Source organism: Papio anubis, chromosome 6 (genome assembly GCF_008728515.1).
Source record: "Papio anubis isolate 15944 chromosome 6, Panubis1.0, whole genome shotgun sequence".
Taxonomy (NCBI): domain Eukaryota; kingdom Metazoa; phylum Chordata; class Mammalia; order Primates; family Cercopithecidae; genus Papio; species Papio anubis.
In genome coordinates, this window is record NC_044981.1 from 33,748,837 (window position 1) to 33,766,642 (window position 17,806).

At 49.6% G+C, this 17,806-nt stretch overlaps 1 protein-coding gene across 2 annotated transcripts; it reads left to right on the plus strand.

Annotated features, from left to right (window-relative positions):
• Positions 1–1,584: 1,584 nt before the first annotated feature.
• Positions 1,585–14,761, plus strand: LOC103883629. Of its 2 annotated transcripts, XR_002521527.2 has the most exons (5): positions 1,585–3,817; positions 10,129–10,257; positions 10,444–10,688; positions 13,861–14,284; positions 14,392–14,761. XR_002521527.2 is itself a non-coding variant. In XM_021937167.2 (4 exons), the coding sequence occupies exons 1-4, from the start codon at positions 3,747–3,749 to the stop codon at positions 14,058–14,060; spliced, it is 645 nt and encodes a 214-aa protein (XP_021792859.1). In that variant the 5' UTR covers positions 1,585–3,746; the 3' UTR covers positions 14,061–14,761. The 2 variants fall into 2 exon arrangements, 1 of the variants encoding a protein (XP_021792859.1); XM_021937167.2 differs by having other exon boundaries at positions 13,861–14,761.
• The last annotated feature ends 3,045 nt before the right edge of the window (positions 14,762–17,806 follow it).

Below are 17,806 nucleotides of genomic sequence, written 5' to 3' on the forward strand. Positions count from 1 at the left end.
AGTTTCACTCTTGTTTCCCAGTCTGGAGTGCAATGGTGTGATCTCGGCTCACTGCAACCTCTGTCTCCCAGGTTCAAGCAATACTCCTGCCTCAGTCTCCCAGGTAGCTGAGATTACAGGAGTGCGCCACCACGCCTAGCTAATTTTTTGTATTTTTAGTAGAAACAGGTTTCACTAGGTTAGCCAGGCTGCTCTCAAATTCCTGACCTCAGTTAATCCACCTGCCTCAAGTCGCCCAAAGTGCTGGGATTACAGGCGTGAGACACCGTGCCCAGCCAAAAAGTTTTTAAAAATTAGCCCGGTGTGGTGGTACACGCCTGTAGTCCCAGCTACTCGGGAGGCTGAGGCAGAAGGATTGCTTGAGCCCAGATGTTTGAAGCTTCAGTGAGCTAAGATGGCACCACTGCACTCCAGCCTGGGCATAGAGAGAGACACTGTTCCCCCAAAATATAAAGTATTACAAACTTTTGCTACATACATTTAAAAATTTTCTGCCTGAAAAAAACAAAAAACAAAAAAAAAACACCATAAGGAAACAATTTTAAACCAACAGTGTAAAAATGGCAAAACTATTGGGCTAATTTCTTTATTTTTTATTATTTTTTTTTTTTTGAGACGGAGTCTCGCTCTGTCACCCAGGCTGGAGTACAGAGGCCGGATCTCAGCTCACTGCAAGCTCTGTCTCCCAGGTTTATGCCATTCTCCTGCCTCAGCCTCCCGAGTAGCTGGGACTACAGGCGCCCGCCACCTCGCCCGGCTAGTTTTTTTGTATTTTTAGTAGAGACGAGGTTTCACCGTGTTAGCCAGGATGGTCTCGATCTCCTGACCTCGTGATCCGCCCGTCTCGGCCTCCCAAAGTGCTGGGATTACAGGCTTGAGCCACCGCGCCCGGCCTTAATTTCTTTATTATATAAAGAACAGTTATAGGCCGGGCATGATGGCTCACGCCTGTAATCCCAGCACTTTTGGAGGCCGAGGCAGGTGGATCACCTGAGGTCAGCAGTTCGAGATCAGCCTGGACAACATGGTGAAACCCCACCTCTACTAAAAATACAAAAATTAGCTGGGCATGGTGGCAGGCAACTGTAATCCCAGCTACTCAGGAGGTTGGGGCAGGAGAATCACTTGAAACCAGGAGGCAGAGGTTGCAGTGAACAGAGATGGTACAATTGCACTCCAGCCTGGGTGACAAGAGCGAAACTCCATCTCAAAAAAAAAAAAAAAAAAAAAAAAGAACAGTTCTAAATCAATGAGTAAAAGGTCAACCCAATTGAAAAATGAGCAAAGGATATGAACATAAAAAGAAATATCTCTTAATATGAAAAGATGCTTCACCTCACTCATAATAAGAGAAATGTGAATTAAAACTACAATGAGATACTGCTTTGTTTTTGCTTTTTTGAGACAGGGTTTTTACTCTGTCGCCCAGGCTGAGTGCTGTGGCGCAATCACAGCTCACTGCAGACTTGACCTCAGGCTCAAGCGATCCTGCTGCCTCAGCCACCTGAGTAGCTGGAACTACAGGCATGCACCACCACACCTCACTAATTATTGATTTTTTTTGTAGAGACAGGGTCTTACTATGTTGCCCAGACTGGTCTCAAACTCCTGGGCTCAAACGATCCTCCCATCTTGGCCTCCCAAAGGCCTGGGATTACAGGTGTGAGCTGTGGCACCCAGCTGAGATACTGTCGTTTTACTTACCAAATTGAATACTAAAAAGTTTGATAACATTGTGTTAGCAAGGGTGTGCAGAAACGGGCATTCCATACTGTTGGTAGGATTGTAAACTGGTGCAGCCTCCAGTGAAGGTCATATTGGTAATACCTATAAAAATTAAAAAAAAAAAATTGATCCACAAAAGTGAAATATATAACAAAAATTTCCAGGACTATTGGTTTCCTAACCTAGTGTGTCAACCTACTGATAGGCATAGGAGGTTGTAAAATTCAATTTTAAAATCTCTCCTTTAACGTTTAAGTTAATTCCTCTTATTTGTTTTTTTAACTTCCGCATCTTGTCTCCCACACAGGGCAGTGCAATCTGGCAGAGACAGAATGGGCTTTGGAGGCATAAGATGGGAATTCAGGGAGTCTTAAGAGAAACAGAGCTGGAAGTGCTCTTAGAGGTCATGGTCCCCCTTCTCTAAGGTCCCCATCTCCTCAGACACATTATGTATCAGAGACCGAGGCCAAGGCCTGGGAGGCACCTTCTCCAAGGTCACATCAGGTCTCCTGGCTCCCCGCCTGTTGCTCTTTCCCTACTTTAAACCCTCACTGAGCTGCGTGTCAGGCCCGGTGCCAAGCAATCTTCAACTCTGGCCTCATTTCATTTTCACGACAACTTTATCAGATAAGCTTTGCTGCAAACAACTTAAGACAACAGATTGTTTACCTGGAAAAGGGAGTCATGAAGTATAGTGCCGGCTCACAGAAACTCCTGGCAGCCCAACTGCCAAGCCTGGAGCCTCCTCGGCCAGAAACAATGTTCTTGTGCCCCACTGGGCTGCTCAGCACCCCCATCCCAGGGAGAAGGGGAGAAAGCCCCCGACCGACACTCCATCAGGGCCCAAACCCCATGGCCATGCTGCTCTCAGGACCAGGTGCGGGGGACAGACTCACTGAGACAGGGAATCAGTCTATCACCCAGCTCAGGCTCGCCATGGGGGCAGGGATATTCCAGCCTGGTTCTCGGGGCCGGTGGATTTCCGGGAGTGCTGGCGAGCCCCAGTATCAGTCAGGACCCAGGGGTTTGCAGGGAAGAGGCACACAGCATCTATTTGAGGAACTTGATTGAGAACTCTTGGGAAGAAGATGTGCTCAGGGTCAGTCCCTCCCAAATGGACATTTCCATAGGCCTCGTGGGGGGCAAGGACGTAGGCTCTGGGTCACTCAGGGTTAACCCCAAGCCAAGTGAACAATCTACTCTCAATATACCCAAAAAGGAGGCTCTGATGGGCTGACTCCCTCTCATCCAATGTGGAGAGTCCTCACCACACACAGCTTAAGGCAGCCCCCTCCTGGCTACCTCTTATAGTGGCCTTTGCTGGGACATCAACACTATTCTAATTTTTTGTGACCAGGTTAGCAAGCTGGTTTCATTGGTAAACACAGGCCAGGCAACAGGGACTTTTTGTGGAAAGATCTCAAGTCTGGAGGCAGGACCCGAGAGCCTCCTGGATCTGTCTAGTACAGGGCCAGTTTGGATCAGCCTCTCCATGCCCCCGCCCAGCTCACACCATCTCCCAGCCCGCACTCTGATCTCTCCACCTGACCTTAGCTCCACAGGTGGGGCTCATGTAGCTCTGACGGCGTGGGGAGGCTCCCAAGTGGCTTAGTCATAAATACCTTCAAACCACATGTTACTTCCCAAGCTACAGGACTCCCAGCCTCCAGGTCCTTAGTCCTGGGTCCCAGGTCCTCACGGCCCCCTCCCAAGTCACCCTGCCTTCCCAGACCATTAAAGTCCTTAAACCATCCCCCAATTTCCTCCAATAATTACCTAAACATCCTTGAGGGTCTTTATACCCCACCCACAGCCTTGGAGCCTAGATTGGATACCCTGAGCCCCCAGCTCCGCAGCCATCATGTCTGGGCCCTCCATCTCTCCCACCAGCAGGCCTGGGTCCATGGGAAGGGGCGGGCCTGGCTGCAAATCACCTCCTCCCTTTGGTCCTGCCCCCAGAGCAGGGGATAAAGGAGCACTAGGGCAGCTCCATCAGATTCTTACTAAGGGCTGCAGCTGGGATGGACCCTGCAGGGCCAGATGGCAGTGGTCATGGTGGGGAGCTCAGCCGCCACTCCCAGAGGTCATGCAGGTAGGGGCTGGACCTCAGCGAAACACAGGGGAGGTGGGAAAAAATTCTTTGGAGTTTGGCCTGGCCTCTGGAAGCCTAGCCTCTTAAGAATTTGGGATGCATCTGATAAGAAGTGGCTTCCTTGCATCCTGCCCTAAAGTTGGAAGGGTCTAGAGGCATCTCTCACCCTCTTATAGTCTAGAGGAGGAGACTGAGACCAGAGGGGGAAAGACAGACTGAGGCTGCCCAGCTGGTTCAGGGCTGGCTCAGGGGCTGACCATGTAGGGCGGGGATTCCCCACCTTCCTTTCTTTTTCCACCCAACAAATGTTTCTCTTGTTCAGAAACACCACACAGCTCCATGCGGTTGGGATCTGGTCTTCTGGTCACCTTTGTGGCCCCAGCACTTAGCATGGTGCCAGATACTCATAAATGTTTGGATGAAACACCCCAGGTTGAACATTGCACCATTAGAGTTATGCCTTTGGGTATACCAGCTTTGTAAAAGGGGATGCTAGCTCGTTGGGCCTTCCATCAGACATTCTTACCTGAGCACAAATTCATTTTGCAAACAGCTGTAAGAGATCAGTTCTCCAAAGAAAACTGACTTTGGGTAAAGGAGGGATACTTGTGGGGCTTGGGGTCTTGGTGTGTCCTGGTTTTCCCAGGCTAGAAAGGAAGGCAGCCATGTTGTAGACGGGGAGGTTGGCGGGTGGGGGATGATAATTTGCTAAAGGAGTTTTTTTTTTTTTTTTTTTTTTTTTAAGACAGAGTCTTGCCCTGTCACTCAAGCAGTGGTGCGATCTCGGTTCACTGCAGCTTTCACCTCCCGGGTTCAAGTGATTCTTCAGCCTCAGCCTTCTGAGTGGCTGGGACTACAGGTGTGTGCCACCGCACCGGCTAATTTTTGTATTTTTAGTGGAGACAGGGTTTCACCATGTTGGCCAGACTGGTCTCGAACTCCTGACCTCAGGTGACCCGCCCGCCTCGGCCTCCCAAACAGCTGGGATTACAGGTGTGAGCCACTGTGCCTGGCCCCTAAAGGAGATTTTAAATTGTTCCTTCCTGAGCCAGGACAGGAGGGTGGCAGCCTGGAATAAATTTGGGCTCTCAGGTTGTAAAAATCCTGGTGGAGGGCTTATTTGGCAGCTCCACCTGGCCCCTCCTGCCGCCAATCATCCCCTTCTCAGTTCTCCCTTTTCCCACACCCTCCCTTCACCCATGGAGTCCAGTCCTCACTCCTCAGGCTTACTTCCAGGGTCCCACGGCTCCACCCCTTCTTTGGCTCCCCAGCCACTGAGCCCCTTCGGCTGCCTCCCCAGGCCTGCATGGCCTGTCACCTCTGGCTGCTCCATCCCTACCCCTTGGCCTGAGAACTTGGCCTGAGAAATTCCCCAAATCCAAAAGCCCTCACCCCTGACAAGTCAATCTTGGTTAATGAGAGAATTATTGGGCTGAGTGAGGACACCTGGGTTATATAGTCTTAGATCTTGTTTGGAGTCTCAGGCCAGTTACTTACCTGTCCAAGGGGGTTTGAAAACTGAAAGAATGACTCCTGACTTTTAAGGCTCGTGTTAAGAATCAAATGAACTAATTTGACATTCCCCCAAACAAATTGTGTTTTATTGGTATGCTAAGAGGTGTTTGGCTGGAGGGCCTAATCAAGTAACAAAAAGGACAAGTTTAAGCAATGCTGGGTTAAATAAAATTAAACCAATTCCTTTGCAGGACTTATCAGAGCCTTTAATATGTTTATCTGCAATAAACACTATACGATATGCTCCTAAGAAAATGCAGAAGGGGGCCAGGCATGTGACTCACTCCTGTAATCTCAGCAATGTGGGAGTCTGAGGCAGGAGGATCACTTGAGCTCAGGAGTTCAAGACCAGCCTGGACAACATAGTGATACCCTATCCCTGAAAAACATTAAAAAAAAAAAATTAGGTGTGGTAGTATAGGCCTGTAGTCCCAGCTACTTGGGAGGCTGAGGCAGGAGGACTGCTTGAGTTCAAGAAGTCAAGGCTGCAGTGAGCCAAGATTGCACCCTCTCTCAAAAACAAAACAAAAAAAACAACAGTACCTGGATTATAGAAGGTGCTTGCATTTGGCTTTGGATCTCTCAAGCCACCGGCTCGGCCCTTTTCCAAGTGTACTTTACTTCCTAAAAAAAAAAAAATATATATATATATAGAGAGAGAGAGAGAGACAGAGACAGAAGGGTTTTTCTTTTCTTTTTTTCGAGATGGAGTTTCGTTCTTGTTGCCCAGGCTGGAGTGCAATGGTGTGATCTCGGGTCACTGCAACCTCTGCCTCCTGGGTTCAAGCAATTCTCCTGCCTCAGCCTCCCGAGTAGGTGGGATTACAGGCATGTGCCACCACGCCCTGCTGATTTTGTATTTTTAGTAGCGATGGGGTTTCTCCATGTTGGTCAGGCTGGTCTTGAACTCCCAACCTCAGGTGACCCACCCGCCTCGGCCTCCCAAAGTGCTGGGATTACAGGCGTGAGCCACTGTGCCAAGTCTGAAGAGTTTTTCAGATTGATTTAATCATAAGGCCCCTACCCTCTGTTTCTGTGGCTCATCTAATGGGCAGAGTCCCTCTGGATGAGCTGGGAGAGCTCTGTCACCGGACTTTTTGGGCTAATGAAGGAGCTAGGGTGGTGGCCTCTGACAGTCCTCGAGGTCAGCCTCATTAGTGGCCCTTAGGAAAAGGCAAAGCTTTTCCAGCACATCCTGCATTGGTGGACAGGGGATGTGAGACCTGCAAGTCCCTTGCTCTGAGGGTTACTGGCTCTACCCCTGTGAGATTAGAGGCTCCTCCTCTCAGGGCTCACCCCTCCCACAGTGACTGTTTCACCTCCACCCCTGAACCTCCACCCCTCAAGCCCTCCCTAACTTTGGCTGCTGCCCACTAATCTAATCCCTACTTCAACCCAGCCTCTTACTGTCTGCTTCCCCACATTCACCAGCCCAGGCATATTCCAACATTTTTACTTGTAAATCTCCTAAAAGAAATTTGGAAAGTTATGTCTCCCCTCGATACTCTAAGTTATCTGATGATTTTCATCATAAACATAAATTGTTGCAAAAGTTATAATTTTTTTTTTTTTTTTTTGAGACGGAGTTTCACTCTGTCGCCCAGGCTATAGTGAAGTGGCACAATCTCAGCTCACTGCAACCTCTGCCTCCTGGGTTCAAGCAATTCTTCTACCTCAGCCTCCTGAGTAGCTGGGATTACAGGTGTGTGCCACCACGCCCGGCTCATTTTTGTATTTTTAGTAGAGAAGGGTGGCCAGGCTGGTCTCGAACTCCTGACCTTGTGATCCATCCGCCTCGGCCTCCCAAAGTGGTGGGATTACAGGTGTGAGCCACCACACCCGGCCCACTAGTGATGATTATTACTAGCACCTCCTCAAAGGCCTTTCCTGACCTCCCACCCCACCATCCAATCCATCACTATTGACTGTTTCTGTCCGAGTCCTGCTATGATCTGCGTTAGTCTTGGTTATTTATGCCTATGTTGTAGGGCCTGGACTGGGGAAGGGATGAGATGAGTTGCACAGGGTTGGATCCTACCTTTATTCAAGAGTTTGATTTTTATTTATTTATTATTTTTATTTATTTATTTATTTATTTATTTATTTTTGAGACAGGGTCTTGTTCTGTCACCCAGGCTGGAGTACAGTGGCTCCATCTTAGCTCACTGCAGCTTTAACCTTTTAAGCTCAAGTGATCCTCCTGCCTCAGCCTGCTAAGTAGCTAGGACAACAAGTATACACCACCATGCCTGGCTAATCTTTTGTATTTTTAGTATAGACAGGGTCTCACCATGTTGGCTAGGCTGGTCTCGAACTCCCGAGCTTAAGCGATCCCAAACTGCTGGGATTACAGATGTGAGCCACTGTGCCTGGCCTGAAAGTTTGATATTTTGTTAATGAATAGTTTTGCATTAGTTTTGATCTTTTTAAATTTTTTTTTAAATTTTTTCCTTTTGAGACAGAATTTTACTCTTGTTGCCCAGGCTGGAGTGCAATGGCATAATCTCTGCTCACCGCAACCTCCACCTCCCGAGTTCAAACGATTCACCTGCCTCAGCCTCCTGAGTAGCTGGGATTACAGGCACGTGCCACCACGCCCCGTTAATTTTGTATTTTTAATAGAGTGTTTCTCCATGTTGGTCAGGTTGGTCTTGAACTCCCGACCTCAGGTGATCTGCCTGCCTCGGCCTCCCAAAGTGCTAGGATTACAGGCGTGAGCCACTGCACCCAGCCTAGTTTTGATCTTTTAAAATATTGCTCTAGGAAATACTATTATCCCACATGAAGTGCCCAGAGCAGAGACAGGGACAGAGGCTACATTCTAGTCCCATGAGATCAGGCTGGCCCAGCCCAAGCCGAGGGTTTGCTGGAGTGAGAGAAATAAAATATTATTTCTCTTGGTTACTTAGTTCTTTCGGCAGCCCCTAGAATTTTGTGTCCAAGGTGAGGGCCTCACTCACTTGCCCTAGTCCTGGCCCTGGTTTCTGGGTTCTCGGCTGGAGTCTTAGAGTTATCATGCAGGGGCTCCACGCCTGTGGAGTCACATTGTCATGTGACTGACAATCTGGCATCTTCACCAGCAAGAGCGGGCCCTGTCATCTGCTTCTCCCTTCCCGTGCCTGCTTCTCTGCTAGCACATTGCCCTTGGACACTCTGTGGAAGAGGTGTGACCCACACTCCGGCAGACCCTCGGCTTGGGCTGGGCCAGCCTGCTCTCATGGAACTAGAATGCAGCCTCTGTCCCTGTCCCTACCCTGGTCACCTCGTGTGGGCTCCTTCCCCCTCAGGGCAAGTGAGGGAAGGTCAACAGCTGAGTTCCTTTCTACCTGGTATCTGTCCCAGACCCTTAGCCTAGGCCTGGACACTGAGGAGACTCACTAAATGCTTGCTCACCTCACCCTTCTCGACCTCCCACCTTGATTCTCCAGAGGAGGAGGGAAAGGGGGAGGGAGAGGGGAGATGATAAGAGATGAGAACAGCTGTCATTTACCCAGGGCTTGCTATGGGCCAGGGACTTCACAGACAGGCTCTTGTTTAAGTTTTACATCACCTCATGGAATAGGTCCTACTATTATCCCCATGTTACAAATGAGAAAACTGAGGCATGGAAAAGTTAAGTGACTTGTCCAAGCTCACATAACCAAGAAGTAGTGGTACTAGGCAGAATTGGCTATATAATTTGTGGGACCCATTGCAAAATGAAAATGTGGGGACCCCTCGTTCAAAAACTATTAATAAATTCAAGACCAGGACAGCAGAGCATTAATGCAAGTGTAGGGCCCCTGTGTGATTGTACAGGCCCCCACTGGTGAAGCTAGTCCTGGTGGTAGAATGTGAACCTGGAATTCTGACTCCAGAAACCACAACTCTGCATTTGGGGAGAGTAATAGTCATCACTGTGATCACCGAGCACCTGCTGTATGCATTGTGCAAAATCTTTTTTTTTTTTTTTTTGAGACAGAGTTTTGCTGTTATTGCCCAGGCTGGTATGCAATGGTACAATCTCAGCTCACCATAATCTCTGCCTCCCTGGTTCAAGTGATTCTCCTGCCTCAGCCTCCCAAGTATCTGGGATTACAGGCATGTGCCACCAGGCCCGGCTAATTTTGTATTTTTAGTACAGATGGGGTTTCCCCATGTGGTCAGGCTGGTCTCGAACCCCCAGCCTCAGGTGATCTGCCCGCCTCAGCCTCCCAAAGTGCTGGGATTACAGGCGTGAGCCTCCAAGCCAGGTTGATTGTGAAAAATCTTAAAACACTTTGCAACAACTCAGCAAGGACTAGGCATTGTTACCACCCCCCCCTTTTTTTTTTTTTGAGACGGAGTTTCATCCTTGTTGACCAGGCTAGAGTGCAGTGGCGTGATCTTGGCTCACTGCAACCTCCACCTCCAGGGTTCAAGCAATTCCCCTGTCTCAGCTTCCTGAGTAGTCCAAGGTGCCTGCCATCATGCCTGGCTAATTTTTGTATTTTTAGTACAGACAGGGTTTCAATATGTTGGCCAGGCTAGTCTCAAACTCTTGACCTCAGGTGATCCACCTGCCTCTGCCTCCCAAAGTGCTGGGATTATGGGCATGAGCCACTGCGCCCAGCCTGTTACCCCACTTTTAGGAGTGAGGAAACCAAGCTTTAGAGAAGGTGAGTTACTCACCTAGTGTTCCCAGTGGGGTCAGGATTTGAACACCAGACGAATTCCAGAGCCTGTATTTTTCTTACCATATCAGATAGCCTCTGTTTGTAAGGATCACAAAGGCAGGAACTAAAACAGGGCTGGGCATGACTCAGACAATCTCTTAGGAACTTTGTTTTCCGGGCCCATCGCTGGGGGTCGAGGCATCGCTTTGCTCGTGATGGAAAGGTGTCCCAAGTCTGCAAGTATTTCCAGCAAGGCTTCTGCTTCCCTGGACATCGTGGAGATCAATGCAGGTAAGTCCCTCTTCTTCCCCTCTGGGGAAGTGGTGTCAGGGTGGCACACTAGAGAGAGAGTCCCTTCACAAATCATGTATCTTCCCAGAGCTGCTTCTCCTAACTCAGCTCCAAGTTCTAGGCTAAGCTGGCTCTGAGCCCTGGAGGGCTGTCCCTGTCTCCTCATTCTCTTCTTCCCCACTACAGCTGTCAGCACCCAAAGACCCCCAGCCCCCTGGAGTGGGGTCGCCGCCATTCGGAGCCACGCGTCACTCTGCCGGGGTCCCACCTAGGACTGGCCCGCAGGGGATCCGAGCCCACCTACCTGCCCTCTGTGTCTGTGGGCTGGGGCTGGGCCAGGGCCTGCTGGGGCGTGGAGCCTACCCTGGAGGGGCTGGCCAGCAAGGCTGAGGAGGTTGGCGGCAGCTCCTGGAAGTCCCTGCCTTCATCATGTGAGTCATCAGGGGCACCGCAGGTGGGCACAAGTGGGCACTGAGACTAGGGCTCGTGCTCTGCCTCTGAGCAGGGTTTATATTTTCATCCATTCCCCTTCCTCTTCAAGATTCCCGGCTGGAGGGAAATTTTCCTCTAGTTCCGTTGCTCTGTGTTCTAAAAGCAGAATACCATGGTGCCTATGGAGTCAAACCCCTAGTTCTAAATCCTGGCCCTACCACCTAGTAGCTGTGTGATCTTGGACAAGTCACTTAACCTCTCTGGGCCTCAGTTTCCTGATCTACAAAATGGCATTGATAATGATACTTAACTCACAGGGTCATTTTGAGGGTTGATATGCTTAGCACAGTACCTGGTGCAGAGTATGTACTAAATGTTAGTGGCTATTTTTTATTTTATTTGTTTATTTTCTTGAGATAGGGTCTCCCTCTGTCACCCAGGCTGGAGTACAGTGGCACTATCTCAGCTCACTGCAAACTCCGCCACCAGGGTTCAAGCAATTCTCCTGCCTCAGCCTCCCAAGTAGCTGGGATTACAGGCATGCACCACCACGCCCAGCTAATTTTTATTTATTTATTTATTTATTTTTATTTATTTATTTATTTTTGAGACGGAGTCTCGCTCCGTCGCCCAGGCTGGAGTGCAGTGGCCAGATCTCAGCTCACTGCAAGCTCCGCCTCCCGGGTTTACACCATTCTCCTGCCTCAGCCTTCCGAGTAGCTGGGACTACAGGTGCCCGCCACCACGCCCGGCTAGTTTTTTGTTTTGTTTTTTTTTTTTTTGAGACGGAGTCTTGCTCTGTCACCCAGGCTGGAGTGCAGTGGCTGGATCTCAGCTCACTGCAAGCTCCTCCTCTCGGGTTCACGCCATTCTCCTGCCTCAGCCTCCCAAGTAGCTGGGACTACAGGCACCCACCACTTCGCCCGGCTAGTTTTTTGTATTTTTTAGTAGAGACGGGGTTTCACCGTGTTACCAGGATGGTCTCGATCTCCTGACCTCGTGATCCGCCCGTCTTGGCCTCCCAAAGTGCTGGGATTACAGGCTTGAGCCACCGCGCCCGGTCAAATTTTTATATTTTTAATAGAGATGGGGTTTTACCATGTTGGTCAGGCTCATTTCAAACTCCTGACCTCGTGATGCACCTGCCTTGGCCTCCCAAAGTGCTGGGATTACAGGCGTGAGCCACTGTGCCCAGTCTGGCTATTTTTAAAATTATTGCTCTAAATCAATGTTAGTCAGATTATAAAGAAATTTAAGTCACATATGTAATTTTTTTTTTTTTTTTTTTTTTTGAGACAGAGTCTTGCTCTGTTGCCCAGGCTGGAGTGCAGTGGCACAATCTCGGCTCACTGCAAGTTCCACCTCCCAGGTTCATGCCATTCTCCTGCCTCAGCCTCCTGAGCAGCTAGGACTATAGGCGCCTACCACCACGCCTGGCTAATTTTTTTGTATTTTTAGTAGAGACGGGGTTTCACCGTGTTAGCCAGGATGGTCTCGATCTCCTGACCTCATGATCCGCCCGCCTCAGCCTCCCAAAGTGCTGGGATTACAGGCGTGAGCCACCGCGCCCAGCCCACATATGTAATTTTTATAACAGCTTTATTGAAATATAATTCACAAACCAAAAAATTCACCAATTTATACAATTCAGTGTGTTAATTCATAAAGTTATGCAAACATCACTGCTACCTAATTTTAGAACATTTTTATCATCCCATTAGCAGTCACTTTCATCCTCCGCCCTTCCAGCCTCTGGTAACCACTAATCCACATTCTGTCTCTGTGGTTTGGCTGTTCTGAACTTTTCATTTGAATGGAATCTTACAATATGTGGCCTTTTGTGTCGGGCTGCTTTCACTGAGTGTGATGTTTTCTAGGTTCATCCATATTGTAGAATGTATCAGTACTTCATCCTTTTTTTTTGAGGCGGAGTCTCGCTCTGTCACCCAGACTGGAGTGCAGTGGCATCATCTCGGCTCACTGCAAGCTCCGCCTCCTGGGATCACGCCATTTTCCTGCCTCAGCCTCCTGAGTAGCTGGGACTACAGGTGCCTGCCACCGCGCCCAGCTAATATTTTTTTGTATTTTTTTAGTAGAGACAGGGTTTCACTGTGTTAGCCAGGATGGTCTTGATCTCCTGACCTCATGATCCTCCCACCTTGGCCTCCCAGAGTGCTGGGATTACAGGTGTGAGCCACTGCACCTGGCCTATTTTTTATTTTTTATAGAGACAGAGTTTGCCATGTTGTCCAGCCTGGTCTCCAACTCCTGAGCTTAAGCGATCCACCCACCTCATCCTCCCAAAGTTTTGGGATTACAGGCAGGAGCCACTGCATCTGGCCCTATTTTCTACTTATAGCAGGTGTCAACTCAGACTCACCCCATTTCAGTAGCTCAAGAGCCGCATATGGCTCTTGGTTACATATTGGACAGCACAGTTCTAAATGGCTATAGGAGAGGCTTCTTTTTTTTTTTTTTTGAGACGGAGTCTCATTTTGTCTCCCAGGCTGGAGTGCAGTGGCACGATCTCAGCTCACTGCAACCTCCGCCTCCCCGTTCAAGCGGTTCTTCTGCCTCAGCCTCCCGAGTAGCTGGGACTACAGGCGCATGCCAACAAGACTGGCTAATTTTTGAATTTTTAGTAGAGACAGGGTTTCACCATATTGGCCAGGCTGGTCTCGAACTCCTGGCCTCATGATCTGCCTGCCTCAGCCTCCCAAACTGCTGGGATTACAAGCTGGGTTTTTTTGTTTTTGAGATGACGTCTTCCTCTGTCACCCAGGCTAGAGTGCAATGGCATGATCTCAGCTCACTGCAACATCTGCCTCCTGGGTTCAAGCGATTCTCCTGCCTCAGCCTCCCGAGTAGCTGGGATTACAGGCACTTGCCACCACACCTGGCTAATTTTTGTATTTTTACTAGAGATGGTTTCACCATGTTGGCCAGGCTGGTCTCAAACTCCTAACCTCAGGTGATTTGCCTGCCTTGGCCTCCCAAAGTGCTGAGATTCCAGGTGTGAGCCACAGAGCCTGGCCTATATGAGAGGCTTCTAATTCTGACTGGACTCTAACCCATCTGGGGGCAGGATGTGGGTTACCACAGAGCCTTGCGTGCAGAAAATGCTCAGTGGTTGCCACAGGGGTGAGTGAATGGATGCAGTTTTCCCAACAGCTGCTGACGGGGATCACGGCCACTCCCAGGAGTCTCTGCCGAAGTTCCACCTTGTCCGAGAGCTCATGGCGCCCCTTCAGAGCCTGGACCTTGAGGTGCAGCAGGTTGTGGGTGAGGGGTGGCAAAAGATGGCTTTCTGGACCTCTGGGACACCCAGACCTGCTGTGGGAGGAGGGACTGGAGGGCTTGGTGGCACCTGAGGCTGAATGTGGGCATGCGGGTGGAGTGTCTGACCCTACCTGTGGCTGCCTGGGAAGCAGGACAGTCGGGATGTGGTGTGTGGCATCTGCATGGACAAAGTGTGGGACAAGCCAGAGGCTCAGCGGGTTTTCGGCATCCTGCCCAACTGCACCCACGCCCACTGTCTGGGCTGCCTGCGCACCTGGCGGAAGAACCGGCAGGACTTCCCGCTGGATGTCATCAAGTCAGTGTCATGGCGGTGCCAACAGGGAGGGAGGGAAACACCCTAGGGAGGAGGCCGGCCTGGGGGCCTGGGACTATTCTGCCACCTTCTACTCCACTGCCTCGCAGGGCGTGTCCCCAGTGCCGTGTCCATTCCAGCTACATCATCCCCCACAAATTCTGGGTGAGCAAGGGGGCTCACAAGGAGCAACTCATCAGGAACTTCAAGGCTCGGACGAGGTAAGGCTGCAGAGGGAACAAGACTCAGGGTTAGGCAAGTGGAGGAGGTAGCCCCTGATTCATTCCAGTTCAGCCATGGTCCCCAGCCAGTGAATCCCCAAAACCCTGAAGTTTAGAGTGACCAAAATGGCAGGTGAAGGCATGAACTATTTTCATGATTTCAGAAAGCACAGTTAATAAGGCCAGGCATGGTGGCTCACACCTGTAATCCCAACACGTTGGGAGGCCAAGGCGGACGGATCACCTGAGGTCAGGAGTTTGAGACCAGCCTGGCCAACATGGTGAAATCCCATCTCTACTAAAAATACAAAAATTAGCCAGATGTGGTGGCGGGCGCCTGTAATTCCAGCTACTCGGGAGGCTGAGACAGGAGAATCACTGGAACCCTGGAGGTGGAGGTTGCAGTGAGCTGAGATCGTGCCACTGCACTCCAGCCTGGGCAACAAGAGTGAAACTCTGTCTCAAAAAAAGCAAAAAGAAAAAGAAAGCCCAGTTAATAAACGGGGAGTGCCTGAGATAGCAGAAGGAACACCAGGGCCAATTTTCTCTTCTAACTTGGCTCAGAATCAACTCAGAGCAACTCTGGTTCTCTCTGTACCATGAGAAGCCCTACTTTGGCTTTTATTTCCAATTGATCATAAGGCGGGAAAACAAACTGATTCGAATACATGTTATTTGCTTAGCTGCTCTTTGAAAACATGGGGTGGCTGAGAAGGGGGCTGAAAGACAGCCTTTGCCGATGGGGAAATGTTGGGTAGGTCTGAATCTCTTGGGGAGGGTAAGCACTTATTCAAAATCTGGAATGAGCTGCAATTCCAAGTTCCTAATTCCACCTTCCCAAAGGATTTACTACACTTGATCTATGCAAGTGTATTTGGGTAAAGGGAGGGATAAAGAAGGAGGTCTTGTCTTCACCCAGGAGATAGTCAGCCGTGTTCTGGAGACACCTGTGAACTCTAATAGCTGCATCAACAAAAGTACTGAAGGGAAAACTAACTCGAGTGAATGTCACAGAAGGGGAAGTATTGAAGCTGCGCATGGGAAGAACAGGGTTCCTCAGGAGGAGAAAAAAGAGGACGCCCCAGGCAGACAGGTGGAAGAGAGGAAATACAGTTGATCCTTGAACAACTTAGGGGTTAGGGGCACCGAACCCCATGCAGTCGAAAATCCATGTATAATGTCGTCGTTGTTGTTGCCGTTGTTGAGACAGAGCCTCGCTCTGTTGCTCAGGCTGGAGTGCAGTGGTGCAATCTCGGCTCACTGCAGCCTCAGCCTCCTGGGCTCAAGAAATCTTCCCCAGTAACTGGGACTATAGGCGCGTACCACCAAGCCTGGCTAATTTTTGTATTTTTTGTAGAGACAGAGTTTTGCCATGTTGCCCAGGCTGCTCTTGAACTGCTGAGGTCAAGCGACCCGCCTGCCTCGGCCTCCCAAAGTGCTGGGATGACAGGCGTGAGCCACCACACCTGGCCATGTATAACTTTTAACTCCCCCAAAATTTAACTACTGATAACATGCTGCTGACCAGAACCCTTTTGGACAACATAAAGTCAATTCATACAGATTTTATATGTTATATGTATTATATAACATAATATGTATTCTTACAATAAAGTGAGCTAGAGAAAAGAAACATTAAAATCATAAGGAAGAGAAAATATATTTACTATTCATTAGGTGGAAGCAGATTACCATTAAAGACTTTATCCATATTGAGTAGGAGGATGAAGAGGAAGAGGAGGGAATTGGTCTTGTTGGCTCCAGGATCTTGTCTGCATATAAGCTGCCCCAGGCAGTTCAAGCCTATGTTATTCAACAGCAACTGTACTGGCAGCTGGGCCACTAGTTGGAAGTTTGCCAAGGGGAGCTCTCAGGCCTGGATGTGATAGGAGATGGTGTAGATGGAGGTTTATTGTGTGACAGGCTTTGTACGTCATAAACTGCATGAAACAGGGACTCTTACTATCCTCATACTGTAGAAGAAGCAGCTGAGGGGTTGTGCATGGTGGCTCACGCCTGTAACCCCGGCACTTTGGGAGGCTGAGGGGGAGGAACTCTTGAGTCTGGGAGTTGAGACCAGCCTGGGCAACATGGTGAAACCCCATCTCTACAAAAAATACAAAAATTAGCCAGGCATGATGGCACATACTTGTAGTCCCAGCTACTCGAGAGGCTCAGGCGGGAGGATCACCCGAGCCCCAGGAGGTCAAGGCTGCAGTGAGCCATGATCATGCCATTCATTGTACTCCAGCCTGGGTGATAGAGCAAGAACCCTGCCTCAAAAAAAAAAAAATGGAAAAAAAAAAAAAAAAAAAAAAGGCCAGGCACGGTGACTCAGGCCTGTAATCCCAGAACTTTGGGAGGGCAAGATGGGCAGATTATCTGAGGTCAGGAGTTCGGGACCACCCTGGGCAACATGGTGAAAACCTGTCTTTACTAAAAATACAAAAAAAATTAGATGGGTGTGGTGGTGGGTGCCTGTAATCCCAGCTACTTGGGAGGCTGATGCAGGAGAATCTCCTGAACTTGGGAAACGGAGGTTTCAGTGAGCCCAGATCATGCCACTGCACTCCAACCTGGGCAACAAAAGTGAAATTCCATCTCAAAAAAATTGGGGGCACAGTGGCTCACACCTGGAATCCCAGCACTTTGGGAGGCCAAGACAGTTGGATAACCTGAAGTCAGGAGTTCAAGACCAGCCTGGCCAATACTGTGAAACCCCCATCTCTACTAAAAATATGAAAATTAGCCACACATGGTGGCATGAACCTGTAGTCCCAGCTACTTGGGAGGCTGAAACAGGAGAATCGCTTGAACCTAGGAGGCAGAGGTTGCAACGAGCTGAGATTGTGCCACCGCACTCCAGCTTGGGTGACAGAGCAAGACTCCGTCTCAAACAAAAACCCCAAAAACAAACAAAAAAAACCCAGAAAAATGAAAGGAGGTTCCCAGGGTCACTGCTATTGCTGGCCCAAATGGAGACTGAGAATTACAGAAAGGGGCCCCTTAAGATGCTTTGCTGCCATCTGCTGGAAGATTGAATAAATGTAAAAGCTACACTAAGATGCTAGTGGTGTCCGCTTAGGTGTGGGGCTTTAGTGCTGTGTACAGCCTGCCCAGCCTTATGTGTCAGCCTCGAGCGCCCCTTGTTCTTGGGGTAACAGGTCTTGAAGGCGATGGTCGTCTTCTCTCTCATAGCCAGATCCGATGCCGGTTCTTCGTGCGAGGGAATGGCCGCTGCCCCTTCAAATCTGAGTGTATCTACCTGCACCAGCTCCCAGCTAAGGCCCTGACCTCCGGTCCT